At 45.1% G+C, this 21,705-nt stretch overlaps 1 protein-coding gene across 1 annotated transcript in view; it reads right to left on the bottom strand.

Annotated features, from left to right (window-relative positions):
• The window catches only part of LOC146822752 (uncharacterized), a 381,837-nt gene that overhangs the window by 64,647 nt on the left and 295,485 nt on the right, over positions 1-21,705 (bottom strand). Inside the window, exon 6 of the mRNA XM_085606938.1 lies at positions 6,145-6,287. Coding sequence (XP_085463064.1) covers positions 6,145-6,287 — 143 coding nt within the window. The remainder of the gene's footprint in view (positions 1-6,144; positions 6,288-21,705) is intronic.

Raw genomic sequence — 21,705 nt, 5'->3', positions numbered from 1 at the left:
GGCCTCGTCGGTAGAAAGTTCGGATGGCCCGGCCTCCTCGTCAGGTTCCTCCATGCCGGAGGAGGGTGATGGTTCGGGGCCCGTCAGCTTGTCGGGGGCCGTGGCAGCGGCTGGTTGGGCGGTCATGGACCGGGTGGTGGCGCAGGCCCACTCGGGCAGTCCTAGCATCCCCAGATGCTCTCGGCGTTCCACCTGGGCCCAGGGGGAGCTCTCTAGGTCATTCCCCAGGAGGTAGTCCACTGGGGCGTCATCGCGGACAGTCACTTTTAGGGTGCCGGACACTCCTCCCCACTCGAAGGGGATCCTGGCCATCCGGCACATGCTCTCGGTGTTGTCCGCGGTCCGGACAGGGCATAGGACATGCGGCAGGATTTGTTCGGGGGTCACCAGGTGGCAGCGGACAGCGGTCACACTGGCCCCAGTGTCCCGGAGGGCCTCGGCCCGTCGTCCATTGATGGTGACCCACTGTTGGTACTTCTGGGTGTTGCTTGGGATGGCAGCTCGGGGCACCATTTCTCGGGAGCCCAGGCATACAAGCGACATGGCAGCTGGTTCCCACTCGGGGGACCCGCCGTCGTGGTTTTCCTCCTCGTCCTCTCCCTCCCCCAGGGCTGCGGCGGCTATTTGCCGGGGAGGGGGCCCAGCGGTCCCGTTCTGTCGGTTCACGGGGCAGGCCGGGTCGCTCGCATAGTGGCCGGTCTGCTGGCAGCCGAAGCAGGTCACTGTCGGTCGTGGTCCAGGCCGTGCGATAGGAGTCCCCCTTCGGCCCATGGTCGGGGACGTGTGGTTGGTGGCTTGGCCACGTGGCGGGCTTCTGGGCGGCCCGGCCGGGAATTCTCGACTGAGGTGGGAGCCCCCTCCTCCGCCTCGCTGGCGGGGAGGTCCCGTGGTACTCCGTTGGTAGTCCCCCACGGGGTTCCGGGGGACCCGGGTGTTGACCCATCGGTCTGCTTCGGCGGCGAGCTTCCGGGGCTCGGTCAGTTTACTGTCCAGGAGGTGTTGCCTTAGTTCAACAAAGCAGTTGTTGGCGAGGTGCTCCCAGACAATGAGGTCGAACAGTTCCTTGTATGAGGTGACCTTGCTTCCCTTGATCCATCCTTCCAATGCTCGGCTGAAGAAGTCCACGTATTCGACCCACGTGGTACCGGGGAGCTTCTTGCAGTCCCGGAAGCGCTGCCGGTACATCTCGGCTGATAGTCCGTAGCGTGTGAGTAGGGCTTCTTTCATGTGGTCGTCTGATGTCATCACCGCGTCGGGGAGTTGCAACAGGGTATCCCGGCCCTCGCTGAGGAACCTCCCCCATAGGCCGGCACCCCAATCCTTCCGGGGTACCCGATGGGAGGTCATGGCTACTTCGTACGCTCGGAGCCATTGCTGGATGTCGTCATTTTTATAGTACTCCTTGACGACATCCTTGGGGATGTGAACCTTTGGCTCGGTCAGTGGCAGAGCGTCCCGGGCTCCAGGGGTGCTGGTCTCCCCCGTTTTAGCTTTTAGTTCAAGTTCCTTGAGGCTCCTCTCGTGCTCGAGGGTTAGCCGTCTCTCCTCTAGTTCCCGATGCCGTTTCTTTTCCTCGATTTCCTCTTGCAGCCGTAGTTGCTCCAAGGCTATTTTCTTCTCCGCCAGTAGGAGCTCACCGTCCAGCAGGAGGCGGGCGAGGTCCATTTCGTGTGTCCGGACCCTCTCCCGTTCTCGCATTTCTTCGTGGGAAAGGCTGGTTTCGGGGACGGTTCGCCCCCCATCTGTCGGGGTTGGGGTTGGCAGGTTTCCGTCCCGGGCCGAGGTCCCTTCGGCTCGGGGTGGAGTGGTCTCGGGTTCTGCCCAGGCTTTCAGGGCTTTCTGCATTTCTTCCTTGGTGCCCAATCCTGTGGTTGGGATCCCTTTGTCCTTGCAGAATTGTTTCAGTTCTTTGTGGGTGTATTCTTCCAACCTTTCCGGCTGGAAGGTTGCGGCCACGGTTGCCTCTTGGCCGTCCATGGTTCCCTTTTCTTTCCGTCTGGTTAGGTAGTGGGTGCGTTACTGGCCTGTACGATTGCGTCTGGCTCGGATCCCGTCGCTGGCCACCAAATGTTGGAGGGAGGACCACCGGGGAGTCGGGGAGACTACTCCGGGGCACCTTCCTACCGCAAAGTTATAGCCGAGCGCCGCTGAGAAGCCCCCTAGGGGAGGTCCTTCTCCTATGTTCGTACTAGGCCCAGTAATATCACCACACAGGACTCCGTATCAGTTGCTTAACTTGGTTCTTTATCAATAGTAGTACGTTCAATATTTACAGTGGGATCGAGGGATCCAGTAAGAGTCTCAATGTCTTTAGAGGGATAAGGTAGCGGGACAGTCTTAGTACCAGCCAGGTACGGGAAGGCTCTGCGCCAGACATTGAGTGCTGGTCTCGGAGCGGCTCGGACGTGGAGAGCCGCGACGGCGTCTGCAGGGCTCGGGTGGTAGTTCCGCTTGGGTCGAGCCGCGACACAGTCAGCAGGGCTCCGGTGGTAGGTCCGCTTCGGTCGAGCCGCGACGAGGTCAGCTGGGCTCTGATGGTAAAGTTCAACAAGGTCAGGCCGCGACAGCGTCAGCAGGGCCCCAAAGGTTCGTGAAGGTCTTTAAGCACGGTGGAGCCGCGACGTCGTCAGCAGGGCTCAGAGGGTGGGTTCAGGATGAGTCTTCCGTAGGGTCAGCCGCGATCCGATCAGCAGGGCTCTCGACTCCAGGATACAACTACTGTCCTGCTGTCGGGTCGCCCCAGATATAGGACTGGAGCCCTTTGATGTCCGGACCCTTGCGCCCGGAGGGGGCGGAGAGGCCGGGTAGGGAGCGGCCAGACGCCCAGCAGGAGAGGCGCCAGGCCCCAGAGAGCTGTGGGGCGATCGCACCTAGGTGTGGAAGGACAGTTGGGGGTCCCATCGATACTGCCCTCCGCCGGGAGTGGGAAGGGTTCACGTGGTATCCCCTGGCCAGGGGTTGGCGCCTTGATGTCGGGCCTCGCTGGGACAGAGGCCGGGTGAAGCGGGGTCACGCAGGTGGTCACGTGGCGTGACGTATAATCCAAAATGGAGGAGCCCCGAGGTGCATGGGACCTCGTGCGGCTTGGCGAGGGGGAACAGGACCACGCCACGAGGCTGGCTCCCACAAGGATACTGTCCATGTATTTACACTAGGGATCTGCTCATTTATGTTCTGATGAAAGTCACATGACTGGGTTGGGCAGGGTTGGCTGAAACATGTAGACCAGGATTGATTTTAGAAGTAAGGGATCATCGATTTACTTCCAATCTACATCTTGCTCCGATTTGAACCTTACCCTAACACCTGCAAGAAGAAATGAAGTAAATTAGGAGTTGGATGTAATTTTAACAACATTAATCACAGACCCCGTTAAGCCTCAAATCTAGAATTGCTCCCTCCTTCTAGAGGTAGAGCCCACCCCACACATTAGGTGTCGGGAGTATCGATCCGATGATGAAGCATGCTTCTAGTGGGTTAGGATCTCTTAAAAACATTAATGAGACTTTAAATTTATACCAGTCTGCTTGGGTTCCACCTCCAGTGATTATTGCTTTTCCAAAGGAAGTGGAGTGGATACATCCCCGATCACTTCTTTCTCCCCCATTGTGAGATAATTAGTAATTTAAAAATGTCTCAGCTGCCAATCATAATCAGAGCACTGTCTGCACAAAAAGCTTATATGCTCCGACAATATCTTTAGCTACGTTTCTTTGAACGACCCTAAGCAAGAAGCTGCAAGTAAAGATCATTAATTATGCTTTCTATAAAACAGCTTCCCTACTCTCTGCAGGAGCAAGAGACCTGAAGACTGTTTCTGGTGCGACTTAAAACCTGCCTCTTTCGAAGTACGCCACCTGCTCCACCTGCCTTTCAGACCAGTGAAAGAAGCATTCATTGGCAATTGAACCCTTTACCATTCTGTACACTTGACATATAAGATGATGTTTAAATAAGAGGGCTGGCATACAGCATGTATCTTTGTTGACATTTTGTTTGCATTAAGTAGTGCTTCCTCTTGCCCCAGTTATTTACTCTATATTGTCAGATGTTAGAGCAATCATACACGGTGAGTTAAAGATAGCTTTCTTCTTGGAGGTCATTTTTTTTTACCAATGGGTACTGTACCTTTATAAGTAAACATAAACACAAGCACAAACTACCTGCTCATTCTACTTAGAGATTCCTGGGCCAGAGGTCTAAGTGGGCAGGAACTATAGGGAACTAATTCACCTACTTTTCGTTTTTATAATGACCGTTTCTTTGCAAAAAGTTGAGTAGCATGTGCTTTTTTGTTTAACTTTATATTTAGTCAGGCTGATTGTTCCAAAAAAGACACGTTTTTAGGCGTTATGTCATATTGAATGGTGCAATTTGAGATTTTACAAACTGACTGTTCTTGAATGTGCAGCCAGACCTACCCTAGACATGGAGCCCCTGAGTAAGAAAGAGACTCTGGAGAAAGTAGAGGGTGGAGAGGGAAACTTTTTAAAAATAATTTTTATTGAACAATAGGGGAAACGGTTTTTATGTGGTGATGCTTTTAGAAGGTAAAGGTGGCAGCTCCATTCAGTGACGTCAACTAAGTATGGCTGCAAAAGTATTCTTAGATATTCAAAGAAAGAGTGGGAATGACTTAAAATATCACCCATGTTATTCAAGTCAGATGGATGTTTTCCTGTTAAACACAGGTTACCCAATGTTCCACGCAGTGTATGAGGGAAACTCACTTCAATACATATGACGATTCAGGAAGATTGTATCATTGAGGCAGTGAATGTCACAGTATCATTCTTTTTTTGGGTGGAGGAGGTAGCGGCTAGGCAGTGGCCTGGTTGGAAACGCTCTCCCTGTGGAGGTGTAGATGAGACAAAAAGTTCTGCATCTATCCGTATTGGTGGAGGGGGATATGTTCAGATCAGGGGAGAATTCTGTCCATCTGTCGATTGGGTGAGGATAAGGCAGGAACGGACTGCCTGTGGGGGCTGAAAACAAGGAGGAAATGCTAACATGGATTGTGCGGAGTAGGTAATGTTTCCGGTCCAGGGAGGACCTGGCTTGGCAGTTCCGGCTGGACTGTTCCCATAAGGCACAGGTCCAAGATTTACTTGCATATGGCCAGGTCTAAACTGGGGTGGCATGGTGAGCAAAAGAATGATGGATTTAACCCAGATCTCTTGACTGGGGGTGAATGTTTTGATTGGTTCTGCATTCCGTCCATCAATTGTGTGTCTTTTGCTTTCTCGCCCTAAGTGCTCAGGGTATGCCCAGACGTGGGTCCCGGGCTCACTGTGACACTGGATTCAAGCTAACCTGGCTGAAGAGGGGTGAAACCCCGAAACCGGTCCTAGGATGCTTGTTTCCGGTCCAGGGCGGACCTGGCTTGGTAGTTGGAGCTGGACTGTTCCCATGAGGCACAGGGCCAAGACTGATTTGCATATGGCCAGGTCTAAACTGGGGTGGCATGGTGAGCAAAATGATTTAACCCAGATCTCTTGACTGGGGGTGAATATTTTGATTGGTTCTGCATTCCTTCCGTCCATCAATTGTGTGTCTTTTGAGTAGGTAATATTGGTCCCTTATGTACTTCACAAGAGTGTAATTCTCTTTTCTGATACTTAAATAAAAAATAAATGTATTTAATATTGCTCAGCTCATGCACTCTTTTAGAGAAGATGGGAAATTATGTAGTTTTACCTGAAATCAGTAATTGTGCTACCACACCCAATACTAATGACATTAAATTACATCCGACTTTAAACAGGGAATAAATAGCATGCAGAAATATGTTACGTTTTTTAGTATTTAAAGCTGCAATGTTGTCACTGTGTTTTTGCGGTGCTTAAGAGCACTGTTTACTTATGCCATGAATCAATCGTAATCTGCTATTACCACATCACTTTAAATAGGAAAATCATATTTTGTGTGTGGTAATCCCCTAAATGCAAATTTAATGTGTCTTATTGCACTATCGATTTCTCTAAATGATCACCTTATTTTTATGCTTTTGAAAAAAGTTGGATAAATGAAGGAGAACTCATCCACTATGGGTGTACGTTTGCTCTGCCATAACACCTGCAAAATATATTTCATAGTTTGATCCTGATTGAATCTGGCTGCAGCAAATAACAAGTCACTCCTTACCAATGACCAGGTCGGTTTCAGAGAGGCGGCCAGTGGGCATTCCTTTTCGCAGGAATATTCCAAACAAAGCGACAGTGGCTACTGGGTAGATTGTTATGGTGTATCGCACAAACTCCTCAAGGACAACATTTTCCAGAAGAAACCTGAGGGGGAATGGGACAGAAAAGGTAATGGAAACTTAGTTATCGTTCTGTACACTTTGTTGCACATCTATTATATTGGAGAGCAATGTTTCAGTTTTAGTTCATGCACTGTTATTGTTTCCTCTTTGTCAATTACAACACTTTTCGCTGTTCCTAAGTTAATTTCATTAGAATACACCCATCCATTCAACATCGCTTTTCTATATTTGGACTCATTTTAAAATATTGGCATCAAATATCCATTCATCCACCTATGAAAATAACATTCTTCTACAGAGGTTCTTTGTATTTTTAGCTTAAAACATTCCTGATTTAAGGGAATCAGCATACTTTACATCAAGGACATATAAAGGGTAATGGAGCACACATCTATGAAGGAATTTGGTTATATGACTAGTCTCTTGAGCAGACCAAAGAAGACTGCAAGTGCAGAACCTAATACCATCCATTGTCTGTTGAACCATCATGGCCAACTTGATTCTAACCTGGAAGATCAATGGCAGTCAGCAGCATAGTTTGGGTTGAGAGGGGACCATGCATAAAACGAGACATTATCTCTGTGCTAATGTTCTCGCTTAGTAGGGGCCTTCCTCTCGAACACAGGGGATCCGTTTTCTTTCAAGCAGCCAGATTGCCAAAGATTTCCTTAGAGAACATCTGGAGAAGCCTTGAATATCTTGAAGATGCACTTGATGAATTCTTTGACCCCATGAGTAGGCTAAACATGCTTAAGGGATCTCCAGATTCGCTCTAGTGTAAAACTTGGTAAGTACATTACAAGAAGGATCATGTAAGTCCAAGATGTTCTAGGTTTCTCAAGGCCATTTTCAGAGTAAATATTTGTGATTCGACCCTAATGCTTTTCAATTATCCATCTATTGTTGACATAAGGCTATAGAGGCAGCATTGCAGGCATGTGATCAGAGATACAAAGAGCCTGGACCACAGATGCTAGCAACCATTTCTAAAGGACTTTCAATTAAACTATTTTGCATGCTTTGGATTCCCCACTATGGTTTGCAGTTCAGATATCCAACCATTGTTGTTTCCATAGCTCTATTTTAGAGACTGAGCCTAGGTAAACCATCATGCCGGGGAAGAAGTGATAGCCAATTCCCCTACATGGCATTGTTGTGCTCACAGCATTTGTGGCTCTGCAGTACCCCTGACCTGCAAGCTACCATGCACACAATTCAGTCATATGAAGCCACAACCAGCTTCCTTGCTAAGGCAACTTGTAAGGATCACATCTTCCAGCACAAATACCCCTTTCTCATTTCAGTTTGAAGACATTTGTTATTGAACATGTAACAAATGATGAATCACGTGTTTCTGGCATGTGCTTTTTATTCGGTAAATCTGTAATGAATAAGCAACATCAATCAAAATCACATTCAGTGATAATTTAGTAACTATTTAGCATAGAAATTATTCCAGTAAGGTTATAAATCTTATGACTCTTCCCACTGGCGTAACGAAACTTGAGGGGGCCCCACTGCAAGGCACGTGGAGGGGCCCTCTCTGGACTCAATCCCTGCCAGAGTACTGTACTGAGGGACCCCCTGGAGTTTGGGGCCACCCGCACTGTGGTGGCTGCAGGTGCCTGTGTTACGCCACTGACTCTTTCCCTCTATAATTCTTTTCTTTTAATCACTTGCTTTCAGGCTTATTTCTTTTAGTTTTAAGCTCTGAAACTCATACAGGACAGACTCCATTTTACCTATAGTTTCCATTTTAGTTAGCCTGTCCAGCTTGTTTGCATTTGGCCCCGAATACATCCTAGGTAATGGAGGCTGCCATCTTTGAAAATGGAGTCTGCCATTTTTTGTCGAATTATGCAGAACCATCAACATGTCAGCCCTTGACGCAGATGTTGTCTGTGCCTATCTTTCCAAGAACTGTGAAAGGGTCAAGTCATTCAGATATGGACATCAACAAAACCCTCAAAGAGACATCAGTCTTGGGCAGGTGTCTTTTTCACGGTCATATAACATCCATAGCCAAAAAAGTGTGGTCTGAATTAATGTCCTATCACCTTATATGTCCATAAGGAAACATCTGGGACATATATAATCTATTTCAGACATTCCTCAACTTATGTTAGAAATTCCACTCTAAGATTCAGTATATAGAGACTGTCACTCGACCACTTAGTTAGGAAAGAAACTTTACCTAGTTCGAAGACGCAGATCGTGAATGCAGATGATCACTGCAGCGGATTCCATGCCGACTGAAGGAGCCTGAAGCAAGAACCCCAAAGATCTGCAAAGCATTCCATTCTGCTTTCACAAATTGGAGGCAGGATCGTGTCCTCTAGTAGACACATTCTCCTAGCTGTTCACCTTGCGCTCGAAATAGCTGAAAAGCTATTCAGCCACAAACTCTGTTGTCCAGGTATTAGCCCCACCTCCGAAACTCAAGCTTATTATTCATTCATCTGCTAGAGCAAACACAGAACTTAAGGATAGCACAGTGAGGATGTAAGGGCAGTAATTTGTGATGTTATGATTTCCCCTTTTTCACTGTTACTAAAAAGCGTAGTTACTTTTTATTATCTTCTGTGATGTAACAAATATTTTGTGCGCTAGATCCTGGCATTTTAAAATAACTATTTTAAAATAAATATGTTGAAATACATATTTTGTTTCTAGTGACCTTGAGTATCGAAATCCTTAATGAATGATTGTTTGGATTACCATTGCACCCTGTTAGTAACTCAAACGCATTGACACCACCTCATTTATATATTGGGTGGGGTTCTGTGGGACTACAATAACCTGTCTTTCACATTCAGCGCTGGTTCATTGGACTAAGTTCGCCCGTGTCCACCGTGGGTGGAAAAACAAACCTTGTAGAGCTGAGCCAGAGAATCAATTAACGCAAGACAAACTGTCACTAGACACAACTGAAGTTCGTAGTTACAAATAACGACTAAGGAAAGACACCACAGCGATCCAATTACCCTATTCCAATCAGAGGTTGCACTAAGACAGATTCTCTTGCCTGGAAACAATGTCAGTATAAGTAGAATAGTTGTGCTGGGTTACCTATGATGGATGGATGTGGTCACACCACACAATCTCTATGTGACTATGTTTGATTGTGCCTCCTCTCCACCCCCTCGCTACCCGGGAAATTATTGCTCCTTAATTCTGGCCACTGCCCTCGAAGTATGTTGATGCACGGTACTGCTGCTGCTGCTCTGTTTTTACTGATTATGTGTTTTGATTTGTTATTATATTCATTGTGCCTTATCCCTTTTCACTGAAAGTAATACATGACATGTAATGCTATGAAAAGTAAATAAACAGAGTTAGAGATTTTTTTTTACAATAGACTGTTTACAGAGAATATATTATAAATACAATTAATTTAGCACATTTCATTGTAATTAAATGATTAATAAAGGCTTGTTAAAAAAACAATATTATTATGATTCTCAGAACATATAGACATATTTCATACATATTAAGAGGGGAACCAGAAGCCAACAGCTGTAAGATAAGCACTCTCACTCTGCTAAACATCCAAAAGACACTCCCCAGGACGTAAGACTTTCTTAACATATACATGTCCCCAAAGCTATAAACAAAGCACGAACACAAATCAACTTAACCAGGCAATACAAATTGATTACAAGTGCTCATCTTCATATCATTATAATTACATATAATGTGCAACAGCCAACATAAAAGCCACCAAAGATTGGTATAAAAATAAAAATTTCATTTTAGTAAATTTTTAGCACGCTAAATAAATTAGTAATGTATCATGTAGAGCAGAACTCCAAACAATGTTCACAATAATACTGAGGGATAAATGTACTATTTTTTCAGGCAACACAATGCAGCAAGGCAATTTACTGTGCTGCGTTGCATGAAAGAAAAGGAGAGGGCAGACATGCTCCATATTTTCACAGATATGGAGCATATCTGCTTTCGTTGAGCTGGTGCACTTTGTGCTGTCTAGTGCCAATGCAGATATCCTTGCACCAAAGTGCAAGGGTGTCTTTATTATGGGCAGGACTGTTTTTGTGCAGGAGGCACACCTTACTCCACAAAAACAATCCTCAGAGGCATATTCTTCTTTCTGTGTGTGCTGCAGAATACAGCACACGTGGGAAGAGGAATTAGCAAGGAGAAATAAAGAAATTGGCTGGGTAGGCGCACCATTTTGGCACAAACCCTGGTTTACAAGTTTTTGTAAATTCGGGTTTGTATTACAATACATGGTTGACCACGTGAATGCCCATGCTTCACCCATGTAACGCCTACCTGACGCAAAGTAACGCAAAGCAGCGCTGTGTGGTGCGTTGCGTTACTTTATATTAACCAAACCACGCTAAGTAGCTTTGCATGGGGATTACTGACACAATATCGGAACCAAAAATATTGTGTGGACAGAATATTGTGTCAAAATGTTGGGGATCAAAATATCATGATGGTGAGTGCAAATAGGTAAGTGAAGATTTACTATTTTTAACTCCGCAGCTATGTACCTTGAAGATATATATCTAGTCAAGATACATATATGTGGAGTTATATATAATAAAACGTTTCTTACCTATAGAATCATACCTTCACAATATTTTTGTCCTCGATATTCTTGACACTTTTTCCACACAATATGTTTTCCCTATAATTTGTCTAAACACCTTGCATGGCTTAGTAAATTCCAGTTAATGACTTACGTTGCCTTACGACAACTTGCTTCATGAAAGGACAATGCCATGCAATGCACTTAAGTGGGATTAAAAAAGCCATGCAAAGTCACTTTGCAAGGTTTAGTATATTCAAAGTAGTTCAAAGCGGCATATAGTGCTGCCGCACATTACTTTGCATCGGGTAGACGTTATATGGGTGTAGACTGGGTGTTCCTATGCATCCACCCATGTATTTTGACGCAAACCCAGATTTACAAAGACTTGTAAACATGTGTTTGTGCCAAAATGGTGCACTTACCCGACAGAGATGCAACAAGGAGAAATATCTTTATTTCTCCTTGTTAATTCCTCTTTCCATGCTGCGTTTGCTAGCACACATAGACAGAGAAATTTGCACCTAAGGATTGCTTTTGTGCAGAAAGGTGTCCCTTCTTGAACAACAATCTTACCCTTAATCAGACATACGTACACTGTGGTGCTAGGTGCCTCCGTTGGCACTAGGCAGCACACAGTGAGTCAGCACATGGATAGAACATAAATGCTTCAAATCTTTGTAAATATAGAGCATTCCTGCTTTCTCCATTACACATATTGCAGCGCAGCAAGTTGCTTAGCTGCATTCCATTGTGTGAAAGAATGGTGCATCTACCCCTGAGGCACCATCAATCAATTTCATAGAGAAGTGATTCATAACTTGCAGACACTACTGAATCACAACTGGAAGCCAGAGACCCCCAAGTCAGTTCTACAATTTGTCTCTCAACAATAATCTACAAAAAATAAACAAACAAGTACAGACTGTATGAACTCAGAACATCTACTTTCCTCTGAAATAGCATGTTTAAATATGAGAGAAAATATATACATGTATGAGACCCAGGTCAAATTCACAAATCAACAGGTAAACATGTGACATTAGAGCTCTAAGCCGAAGTGGGGGGGACAGAAGTAATAACTGCACTGCCATCAGCCTAAGGCAGACACAGCACAGCAAACAACTTTGTTATGGACAAAGCTGGTGATCAAAATGTGACAAAGACTGCATTGGATAAAAGCTAGGAGCAGCCACGGCCCTTCCTAATGGGCTAAGAGGCCACACCCCTCACCATTTGGCCGGCACAAAGAGTGTCTGTCAGGCAGAGCAAAGGTCAGCTTGACAGACACTCTTTATATTCAGGTCAGGCAGCCAGGAGCTAGACATGTGTGAAATGTGCAGGCTCCTGGCTGCCTGAGCTGAACTTTGCCAGACGGAAGAAGTCAAATCTCCCGTGGGTGTGACCTCTTCAGCCTGGCAACACACCTTAAGGCCCTTCCTTTCGTGATGAAGTGGATCGTCACCGATTTCCTCTGACCTGGGCGCTTCAGTTCTAAGCCCTGAAGTGCCAAGGGCTGGGTGTCAATCACTGACACCTCGTCAGAGAGTTGGTTGGGGTCAGCAGTCTCAATGACCCCACCTCACTCTGTACAGTAAAAATACAGAGCCTTGCCACGCTTCATGATGCAATATTGATATGACTTACATTTGAATAAAGAGATAATATTTATTGATTCCCCTCACAATCAATCAATCCGAGCACAAAACATACAAGTACCCACTTATTCTCCTGCAAGTATATAATATGTGCTGTTACTAGATGGAAACAACAAAACCAGAACAATCTCTAACTAAGCTCAAGAGAATACTCAATTACAACTAAAGAAAATCGATCTCCAAATTATTAGTTTGAAGGAATTTCAACCAGGGGCGGCTCCTCCACTAAAGCGGGGGAGCGTCACCCCACTGCTCTACGAGCAGTAGTTAATGAAAATGATAATAGCCAGTTTTTATCATCATTTCCGCTTCCTGTTGTAGGTTGAGCTGGACTGCCAGGGCAGGGGCCTGGAGGAGGAGTGGTTGCTGCACTCTAAAGTGCGCATAACTGTTTGGCCGGCACTCTTGGGCCTACCATAACAGTCATGCGCACTTTATATGTTCTGCACCCAGACTGCATTACCGTCTGGGTGAGAACGTGCCCAGGTCCCCATTCCCCACCTGAGTGCCAAACCACGACGCTCAGACCAATCACAACGCTGCTTTGCATCGTTGTGTGATTGGCTAGGGGAGTCAGGAGCCTGTGTGCTTCCTGGTTCCTGCTTCTCAGGAGCGAGAGGCGGTGGCAGCTAGCAGACTGGGTGGCCTGCCTGAAGGTAAGTGTCTTTTTTATTATTTTAATTTTAATTTACACCCCCTGCCCCCTGCCCCCATCCTCCCTCCCGCCACTCCTGGTAAATAGCGTCCACCACTGATTTCATAAGCACTGAACAGCAGGACCATCATGACAGTGTCTGCAAATTAGGGAGTATTATGTAAGAATGACTAAAGCAAGCCAAACTGATGAGACGCAGTAAGAAGGAAGGGGAAAGAAATACACATTTAGTGATGGCAGAAAAATAAGATAGATGTACAATGATGAAGACAAACCTGCCTGGGACAACTTAATGATACTACATTCCACATTCTTCTTACTGAGTGACAAAGACTATATTGTGATTAGGACCCAAGTAGTAAAAGACCCCACTAACTCGATCTACTGCCCCCCATCAGCTCGAATGTTGACAAACTCCTAGGAGCCTATTAGGAAGTCCGCCCGCCACCCTTGCGGTGCACGGACCGTCCACAAGTGATGCGGCGGTCCCGCACCGGCAATTAGGATGCCACCTCCACCGTGGCGGTAGCATCTTCTATTCCCAGCATTGTGGCGGGCGGTGCTCACAGCACCGCCCGCCACAAGGCTGAGAATGCACATTGTGCATTGTCTTGCATAAGGTGACAGGCACCGCGCGGTGCCTGCCACCTTGTCCGTGACAATGTAGGGGGGTACCATAGGAACCCCCCATGTGCACCCGGCACCCTCCCCAATACCCTGGGGCACGCAACGGGCCCCTGTAAGCAAACTCCGCATGGCTTTCCATGGCGGGGTCTCTGCCATGAAAAGCCCTGCACCGCTGCCCATGCTAATATAGATGGCGGTGTCTAGCAGACACCGCCACCATATCCAGCCCCTTTTCCGCCCGGTCGACTGGTCGACTGGCGGAAAACCGGCGGACAGTCTTTTCGTCCGTCGGGGTCCCCCCGACATACTAATATGGTGGGGGGAAATGGGTGGCGGGTGGGGTATGATGTAGGGCGGATGGCCACCGCCATGCGGGCGGTGGCCATCTGCCCTACATCATAATAGACCCCCTAATATTTTTCGAGTTTAACTTCAGAAGTCATGTAACATACTGGAAATCAAGTCCAAAACACAGGAACTAGATATTACTGGAGCGGGAAGTTACATCGGTGGATAAAGGTAGTCAAAAGATAGAACAAGAGTACACAGATGGAAGAAAACATTTTCGGTAGACCTGTGATAAAGTTTATGTACATGGACGTCTTTATTTTGTGGACAAAAAGCTGTAATTCAAACAGCATGTTATCAAGACAGCAAAGTACAACATATTACCTTGCAAGGCCGATTAGTGAATAGCCTTAGCCTGCCATAAAGAGGAAAGAGGATGTGATTGTTACGCAAAGAAGCCATAACCCTGTCACAAACTGCAATTAAAATGTCCCCTATCAGTAAAGTAAATACATTAAACACACTCTAAATTACAACCAAAACCTCTGGTTGCTTTTTTCAGTCTAACATAAAGGCTACTTCACCCAAATTTCGTAGGCGAACTCAAATGGCATAATCCCTCAAATGACTCAGCCTTAATGTATGGCACGTCCATACAATGGCAAACCATGAAAAACAAGCATTGGTTTCGCCTATGTTATTAATAATAAGTTGTTTTTTGTTTTAAGTTTTTGCTTGGTAAGCAGTTGTGCAAGGTGAATTACTGAAACTCAGCAAAAGTGTTATTACTTTTTTATAAAGAAAGGCAATATATTGTGCATTTACTGATGGTACCATACAGCTGTGAGATTAAGAGAGGGGCTGAGGACAAAATACAACAAGCATTTGCAATGCAATAGGTCTCGCATTTGCGAGATTTTTATCTATTGGCATGGTAAATGCCAATGCCTTTTATTTATGTGTTTAAAAAACCTTCAAAAATAAAAGGCATTGTCATTTACAATACCAATAGGTCAAGGTTTCGAAAATGCGAGACCCATTGCAAATGCTTGTTTGCTCAAGCCCTCGACAGTGACCTAGATAAGAAGTGCTTTTATAAACCGTTTACAAAATTAAACAAAATAAGTATCCCATATGCGTTTTTCCTTCTGCAAATCAGTAGGACATTGAGCCTCAGTCCAAATGGTAACAGTGAGATGAACCTGGACTACAGCTCCCAGAATTCACTGGACTGTTGTGAATGTTCAGAACTGGGGCACTGAGGGCGTGATCACGGAGCCATCTGGCAGCCTTTCTCCTGCGGTGAATGCCCTCCTGTCGATGCCTGGACTCTTCTATTCTTTACTGCCCAGGTTCACCCCCAACAGCAGGAGTCTGACCGAGTACAAATCGTGAAATTCTGATGCAAACTCTGCCCCTCTATAGGAGGAGGGACACGTGCAAATCTCTAAATAAAACACCTGAACTGGTGAATTTTTCAAATCTTTGGTGCACACAGACTGCAGTGTAGAGGCAGGAGGGATCCCTGATAGCTAGGCCCCTTGTGCATTTCCCAGCATCAGGTGCAGTGTCAGCAACTCAGTGTATGGTGCAGCCAGGGTCTTGCACCCTTCGGGCCTTACAAAGGAGTCTGAAAGGGGCCTGGAAGTACAGATCACAGGTTCGACGAGTCCCTGGGGCACTTTAACAATCTTTACCGCAGCCGCAGAGCTCAGCTCGTGCACCAGATACTCGCTGAAGATAGCCCCCAGGGCCGGACTGGCCGTAGCGGGCACCGGGCAATCCCCCGGTGCGACGCACGGGTGGGGGCCTGTTTTGGGGCCCTGGGGGCCGTTTTTATTACCGGGCCGTTTTTGCAGCATAGCTGCAAAATCGGCCCTGTAACAAAATCGGCCGAAAACCGGCCCTGGCAAAGAGCTCGGCGGCACCCCCAACCCTCCGCGAGGGGGGTAGGGGGGCAGCCGAGAACTTTGCCAGGGACGGTTTTCAGTCCCTGTCCGGCCCTGATAGCCCCCCCTCCTCACCCCCCGCCTCCATCTCTTGGACCTCAGAGGATAAACACTCTTTAAAATTCCATAATGATGAAATAAGTTGATTATTTCAGAATGTGTTTAATTTAGTACTTTGGGCTGTCTGAGTGCCTCGAGGGATGCACGTTGGGGACGTTATAGTTCCTAAACACAGCTCCATTAGGAGAGAAGTGGCAGTGCCTGGGGCATTGTGCCAGGCTCCATTTCGGCTTGCCATCCCCCTGTGCATCAGAGCAGAGCTTGTATTAACAGGATTGCTGTGGAATTTAATCAACCTTACTAATATAAAGAATACACGTGGGAATTGCATTTGCATGGCCTAACTAATACGTAAACTAAAACGTGTACGCATATTGATTATAGACAAACAGAATATTATCTGTTATATGTTGCTTTCGTGATGTATTTGTAATTTGTGCATTATTAATGTGAGTATAACCCGCATTGAGTGTTGCTTCTGCTAGATAAATACACACACATATGGGTATTAGTAAGAGGATAACATTTTATTAGTCATTTTCATGTATTAATTACGTTTTTGTGTTTCTTTGCTTAAGTTGACCATTCGGTGGCCACAAAATGGCCGACATCCCTATTTGACGAAAACAACTCTATTATGAAGGTCTCTGGGTGAAGTGCGCATGCGTCACCAGCAGCAGCAGTAGCCTCTTTGCGACCCTAACTCAACTGTGCCACTCAAGGACACTCAGGGCCACCAGCCAGCTGCCCTGAAAGAACAATTAAAAGATACATGTGTTCACAAAAACATGAACTACATCTAAAAGAGACATTTACTGTATGGGAAAGAGGTGGAACGGATTTCGTCAGCCAATCAGAAGCATTCAAAATATTATTCGTTACTTTTTGGAATGTAATTTTACTATTAAATGCCATAGAATAGAGAGGTTTTTAAGCTCAAGAGCCTGATTTCGATTTCCTGACGTTATGCTGACGGAGAGGACGGTGACACTGCAGGACAGCTGTTTCCAAAGACTCTGACAGTATGAACTGATGACCAAGATTTTGACTTAGAGGACGACTTTTAGCCAGAATAGGTAAATATGATGGTCTTCTGCTTGATTAATCAAAGATTTGTTTTTCAATTATTTAGATAAAGATTTAAGATTTATTACAAGAACTGTGTTGGGTCGTTATTATGAAAAGTGTATTTATGTAAATAAATTAAGGATTTTGTTATCACTTTAACCAGCAGCAAAGCTGATCCATGGCCTATCCATGAGAGCAGTACCAAAAAGGTGAAGTTTAGGCCTTAGTGAATAGATAAGGGTATTTTCTCTCATTACAGCGAATGGAACAATCACCTCTTTAGAGAACAGATTAATAGTGAATGAATGTTGGTGTTATGGGCCCCACCAGCGAATGTATTGATTGAGTGTGATCTATGATCTGTGACGAAGAGAGGGATTTTGCATTCCGCGCTGCATCAGTTTTTCTTGGTAGCAGAGATATGGTTAGCTACTGTTTTGGTTTGGTGATCATTGCTTGTGAATAGCTTATTGATTTTTGATTATTGATTGGTATTGGTTTATGTACTAACACTCTATGTTGAGTCGTGTCGAGTTATATGTTGTTTGCACGGCTTCTGGGATGTAGGAAGTCGGAAGTTTGTAACAGTTCCGTAGTAGAGCAGAGGTAAGCGCTGCTCTCGGGAAAGACGGAATTGTGGTTGCCCGTAGGTACACGGGAAACGTGTGACAATTGAAGTTGCACGGCGCATTGTCTGGGTTCGATTCGGTAGCATCGTCGTGTGTTGCCACTAGAAATATTTTCTGTGTAAAAGAAGTGTAAATGAAAGCGAAGGTTACCTGTGAAATTTTGGTCTTTAAGTACCAGGAAACCAAATAGCATACCGATAACGCTTATCACTGAAAAGGTAGCAGGTATTCTCTGAGCTTGTTAGATGGACAAAGTAGAGGTAAGCGCTGCTTTGTTAACATATGTCATAATTCTGTAGTAGGACAGACTGTTCGCTGTTCTCGGGAAAGACAGGATTCTGTGCGAATGTACTACATTTTTCTTGTGTGAAAGTGCGTGAACGAAATAGCATTCGGGTTAATTGTGAAACTGTGGATTTATCTCTTAAATACTAGAGAAACGGTTAGCTAATGCTTGTTAGAAGGGTAAGGTAGAGGGATGTGCTACTTTATCAACGGAAGTAACGATTCCGTAGTAGGGCAGAGGTAAGCGCTGCTCTCGGGAAAGACGGAATTCTCGTGAGAAAGGTCTATAGCTATTCTTTGGTTAGCGGAGCGGACAATGGAGATGTTTTTGTGTTGTTACTAATAGAATTGTAAAGTTGCAATAAAAGTTTACTGAGCGGACTTTTAAAGGAGGGGTAGACAGGAGCAGAGCTGCCGCAGCGGCTGCTGATATCAGAACAACCTCGCTGGGATTGGACAGTTGGTCAGAACTGTAAAATGCTCCGGACTGGTGCGTTAGTGTAAAGCCGCGCTAAGATTGGAGAAGTACAGGGTGACGTAAACGCTTCCCATTTGTGCGTTAGTGTGAGTCGCGCTGGGATTAGAGGACAGAAACAGTGACGTAGACGCTCCTGATTGGTGCGTTAGTGTGAGTCGCGTTGTGAGTGGACAGAATAGCGGTACAGTTGTAGAGAGACTAGCGATACACGGAAACCAAGAAAATGTATTACCAGCAGCCAGACAAGGAGAAAAAGTCGTGGTTTGGTAAAATAAAAAAGTGGTTTAAGAAAGACAAACAGGTCAAGACTAGGGAAGGACAGCTACTTCCTCCACCGAAAACCCCCGCATCTTTGATGATTGCGAAATATGGGTACCATACTTGTATTTGGTTAGACAATTGGGTAAAATACACCAAGGACGATGGAGTCTTGGCATTTCCAGAACATGGTTCCTTTAATTTGGCTGTTTTAAGAAATTTATGAGAAAAGATGACGTATTTAGAACCCAGACCTAGACCGACACAGTTTGAGGCATTGACGGAATGGGAAGACGAAATGCATGAACAAGAAAAACAAAGGAGTGGTAGAGGATATAGACATCTATTTGGTAGACCATATGGACATGAAACGCATGAGGATCGAATGAAAAGATGGCGGAATGCAAGTATGACTGAGGGTGTGTTTCCTGTAAGAGCGGTAGGAGAGAATGAAGGAAGAAAATGTGTGGAAAAGAGGAATAATGTGGAATCAAGAGGTTACGGAGCAAATGAATCAGATGATGATGTGCTGGATGATGTGTTTTATAAAAATCCACCACCGTACCGACCAGACCCAGAAATGTTGACACCAAGTGCCCCAATGAGAGAAACATTATGAATTATCAAAACTGAGACTATGTCACCAGATTTAGGGAAGAGAAACTCCATTAGAGAAGTAGAGAAGTCAGAGAATAGAATAAATAGTGAAAATTCAGCAGAATTGGCCAAAACAACTCTAGAATTGACAGAGAAAATAAGAGAATTAACTAAGAATCTAGAAGCTGTAACAGTTGCAGTGACCATAGGTCCAGTAATGCCCATTTTTGAGAAGCAAAAGGATAGTGAACATTGCTTGACAGTACCATACCGGAACCATAATTTGGTTGAGAGTTCAGAACAGAGACAAATTGAGAATCCATGGGGACAGACAATAAATATGTTTGAACCAAGTGTTTCAAATAATCCATTTATAAATCAGAATTGTGCTGAAAGGAGTAGAACGACAGTAGAAACTTTGTTGGAACCCCAGAGAAATCCAGAACAGAGTAGTGTAGAAAACCCGGTAGGACCTTCTGTGGAAGAACTAAGTGAATGGTTAAGAGGGTTACAGAAACAAGATAAAGAATCCCAGTCAATAGATGTGGCTAAGTTACGGATGGTATTGGAAGAATTAATTGTAGGAACTATACCTGTGGAAAAATTGAAAAATTATCAGGATGAGGAATTGTTATTCCTCTGTAAGAGTGTGACATGGAGAGCGAAGAACCTACATGAAAGACTAGGGGAAGTTGCAAATGAAATGGGAATAGATATTGATAAGGTAAAAGCCTTACAGAAACCATATCGAGTTGATTTTACTGAAAAGGACATTGAAAATCTGAACACCACAGGACAGATAGGTCAGATTAAGGACATAATCATTTTGTTGAGAAAATGGGGAGATGTGGATAAATGGAGAAGTAAATGGTATAGAAAGCGTAATGAGGCTTCAGAAAAGACAGTTTCGGCATTTCCTGTTAGAGAGAAAGAAAAGACAGTAACTGAATACCCCATGAGGGAGATTCCAGGAGGAGGATATGTACACGTCCCATGGACAAGACAGGACATTTTGTCATTTACGAATGATTTCCCTCGACTACGCGAAAAGCCCGTCGAGTGGTACCGGCAGGTAGACAGATTTGTAAAATTGTCAAAAGTACTATGGATAGATTTGAATAGTCTATTTGATATAATAGTACCGGCAGATTTGTGGACAGAGTGCAAGTTGATGATCAACTGGTCAACTCAGGAGTACCCTAGGGATCCTAAGACAGGAGCTCCGGACCCTGAGGTAATGAAGAAGTATGAACAGGTGATGGTATTTTTGAAAAACAAAGTGCCCCCTAAAGAGACAGATTGGGTAAAAATTGATTGAACACATCAGGAAGGAAAAGAATCAGTACATGCATACTATGAGAGGCTAGTTCAAGCTTTTAAGCAGTTCAGTGGAGATGAGAACCTGAGTGATAAGGATTTGAGTCATTTCGTATACAGATTTGTATATGGTTTACGCCCAGAAATTGGTGACATAATAAAACATCATACGGTTGATTGGCAGAATAAGAAAATAGATGAAGTATTGAGACATGCTAAATATTTCAGTGACGAAATTGAGGCCAAACAGCGAAAATTAAAAGAAAAGGCAATGTGGGCACAAGTAAAGGTAGCTGATAGGCAGGAAGCTCAGTTGGTCGAAAAAGCAAATAACCCAGGAACTAGACCGAGATTTGGCCCAGGAGAAGGGAAATGTAATATAGAAGAAGCTAAAAAGAAGTTCCCATGCCACAATTGCGGTAGGTTAGGGCATTGGAAATCCGAGTGTAAATTTCCTCCAAGTACTAATAATGAAAATCCATCATTGAATCCGCAGGTGCAGAATGAGGTGAGTGGTCAACTGCAGCAACAGCAGCAGGTGGTTACCTCACAGAATCAGGTGCCAAAACCACCTTTCCCGCAGAGCATAAACACTCAGAAGTATAGTAATGAATCGGGATTCTACAATGAAGAACAGGTAAATAAACCGCAACGCTCTCGCGCTGTTTCGAAGTATTGGCTGCAACGTGATGAGAGTGACTCAGAAGGAAGCTATTGACGGTGCCGAAGGGAGGAAGAAGAGTGCGTACTTGGCGCAACTCTAGAAGTAGACCAGACAGGACCATTTGTAGATGGGAGGGTTAATGATGAAAATATCACTTTCCTAGTGGACACTGGTGCTACTCGATCAACTGTTAGATCAGCTGATGTTAAGAATCTTCCTCTTTCGGATGAAACAATCCAAGTCGTTGGGGTGTCCAACAGACAGATAAAGACATTCTTGACAGAACCAGTAAAAGTTAGTATAGGGGAATTTACAGAGATGCACCGCTTTGTTGTGTGCGACACCAGTC

The sequence above is a fragment of the Triturus cristatus genome, chromosome 5_2 (genome assembly GCF_964204655.1).
Source record: "Triturus cristatus chromosome 5_2, aTriCri1.1, whole genome shotgun sequence".
Taxonomy (NCBI): Eukaryota; Metazoa; Chordata; class Amphibia; order Caudata; family Salamandridae; genus Triturus; species Triturus cristatus.
Note: the sequence above shows the minus strand (reverse complement) of the source record. Positions and strands in the feature narration are given on the sequence as shown.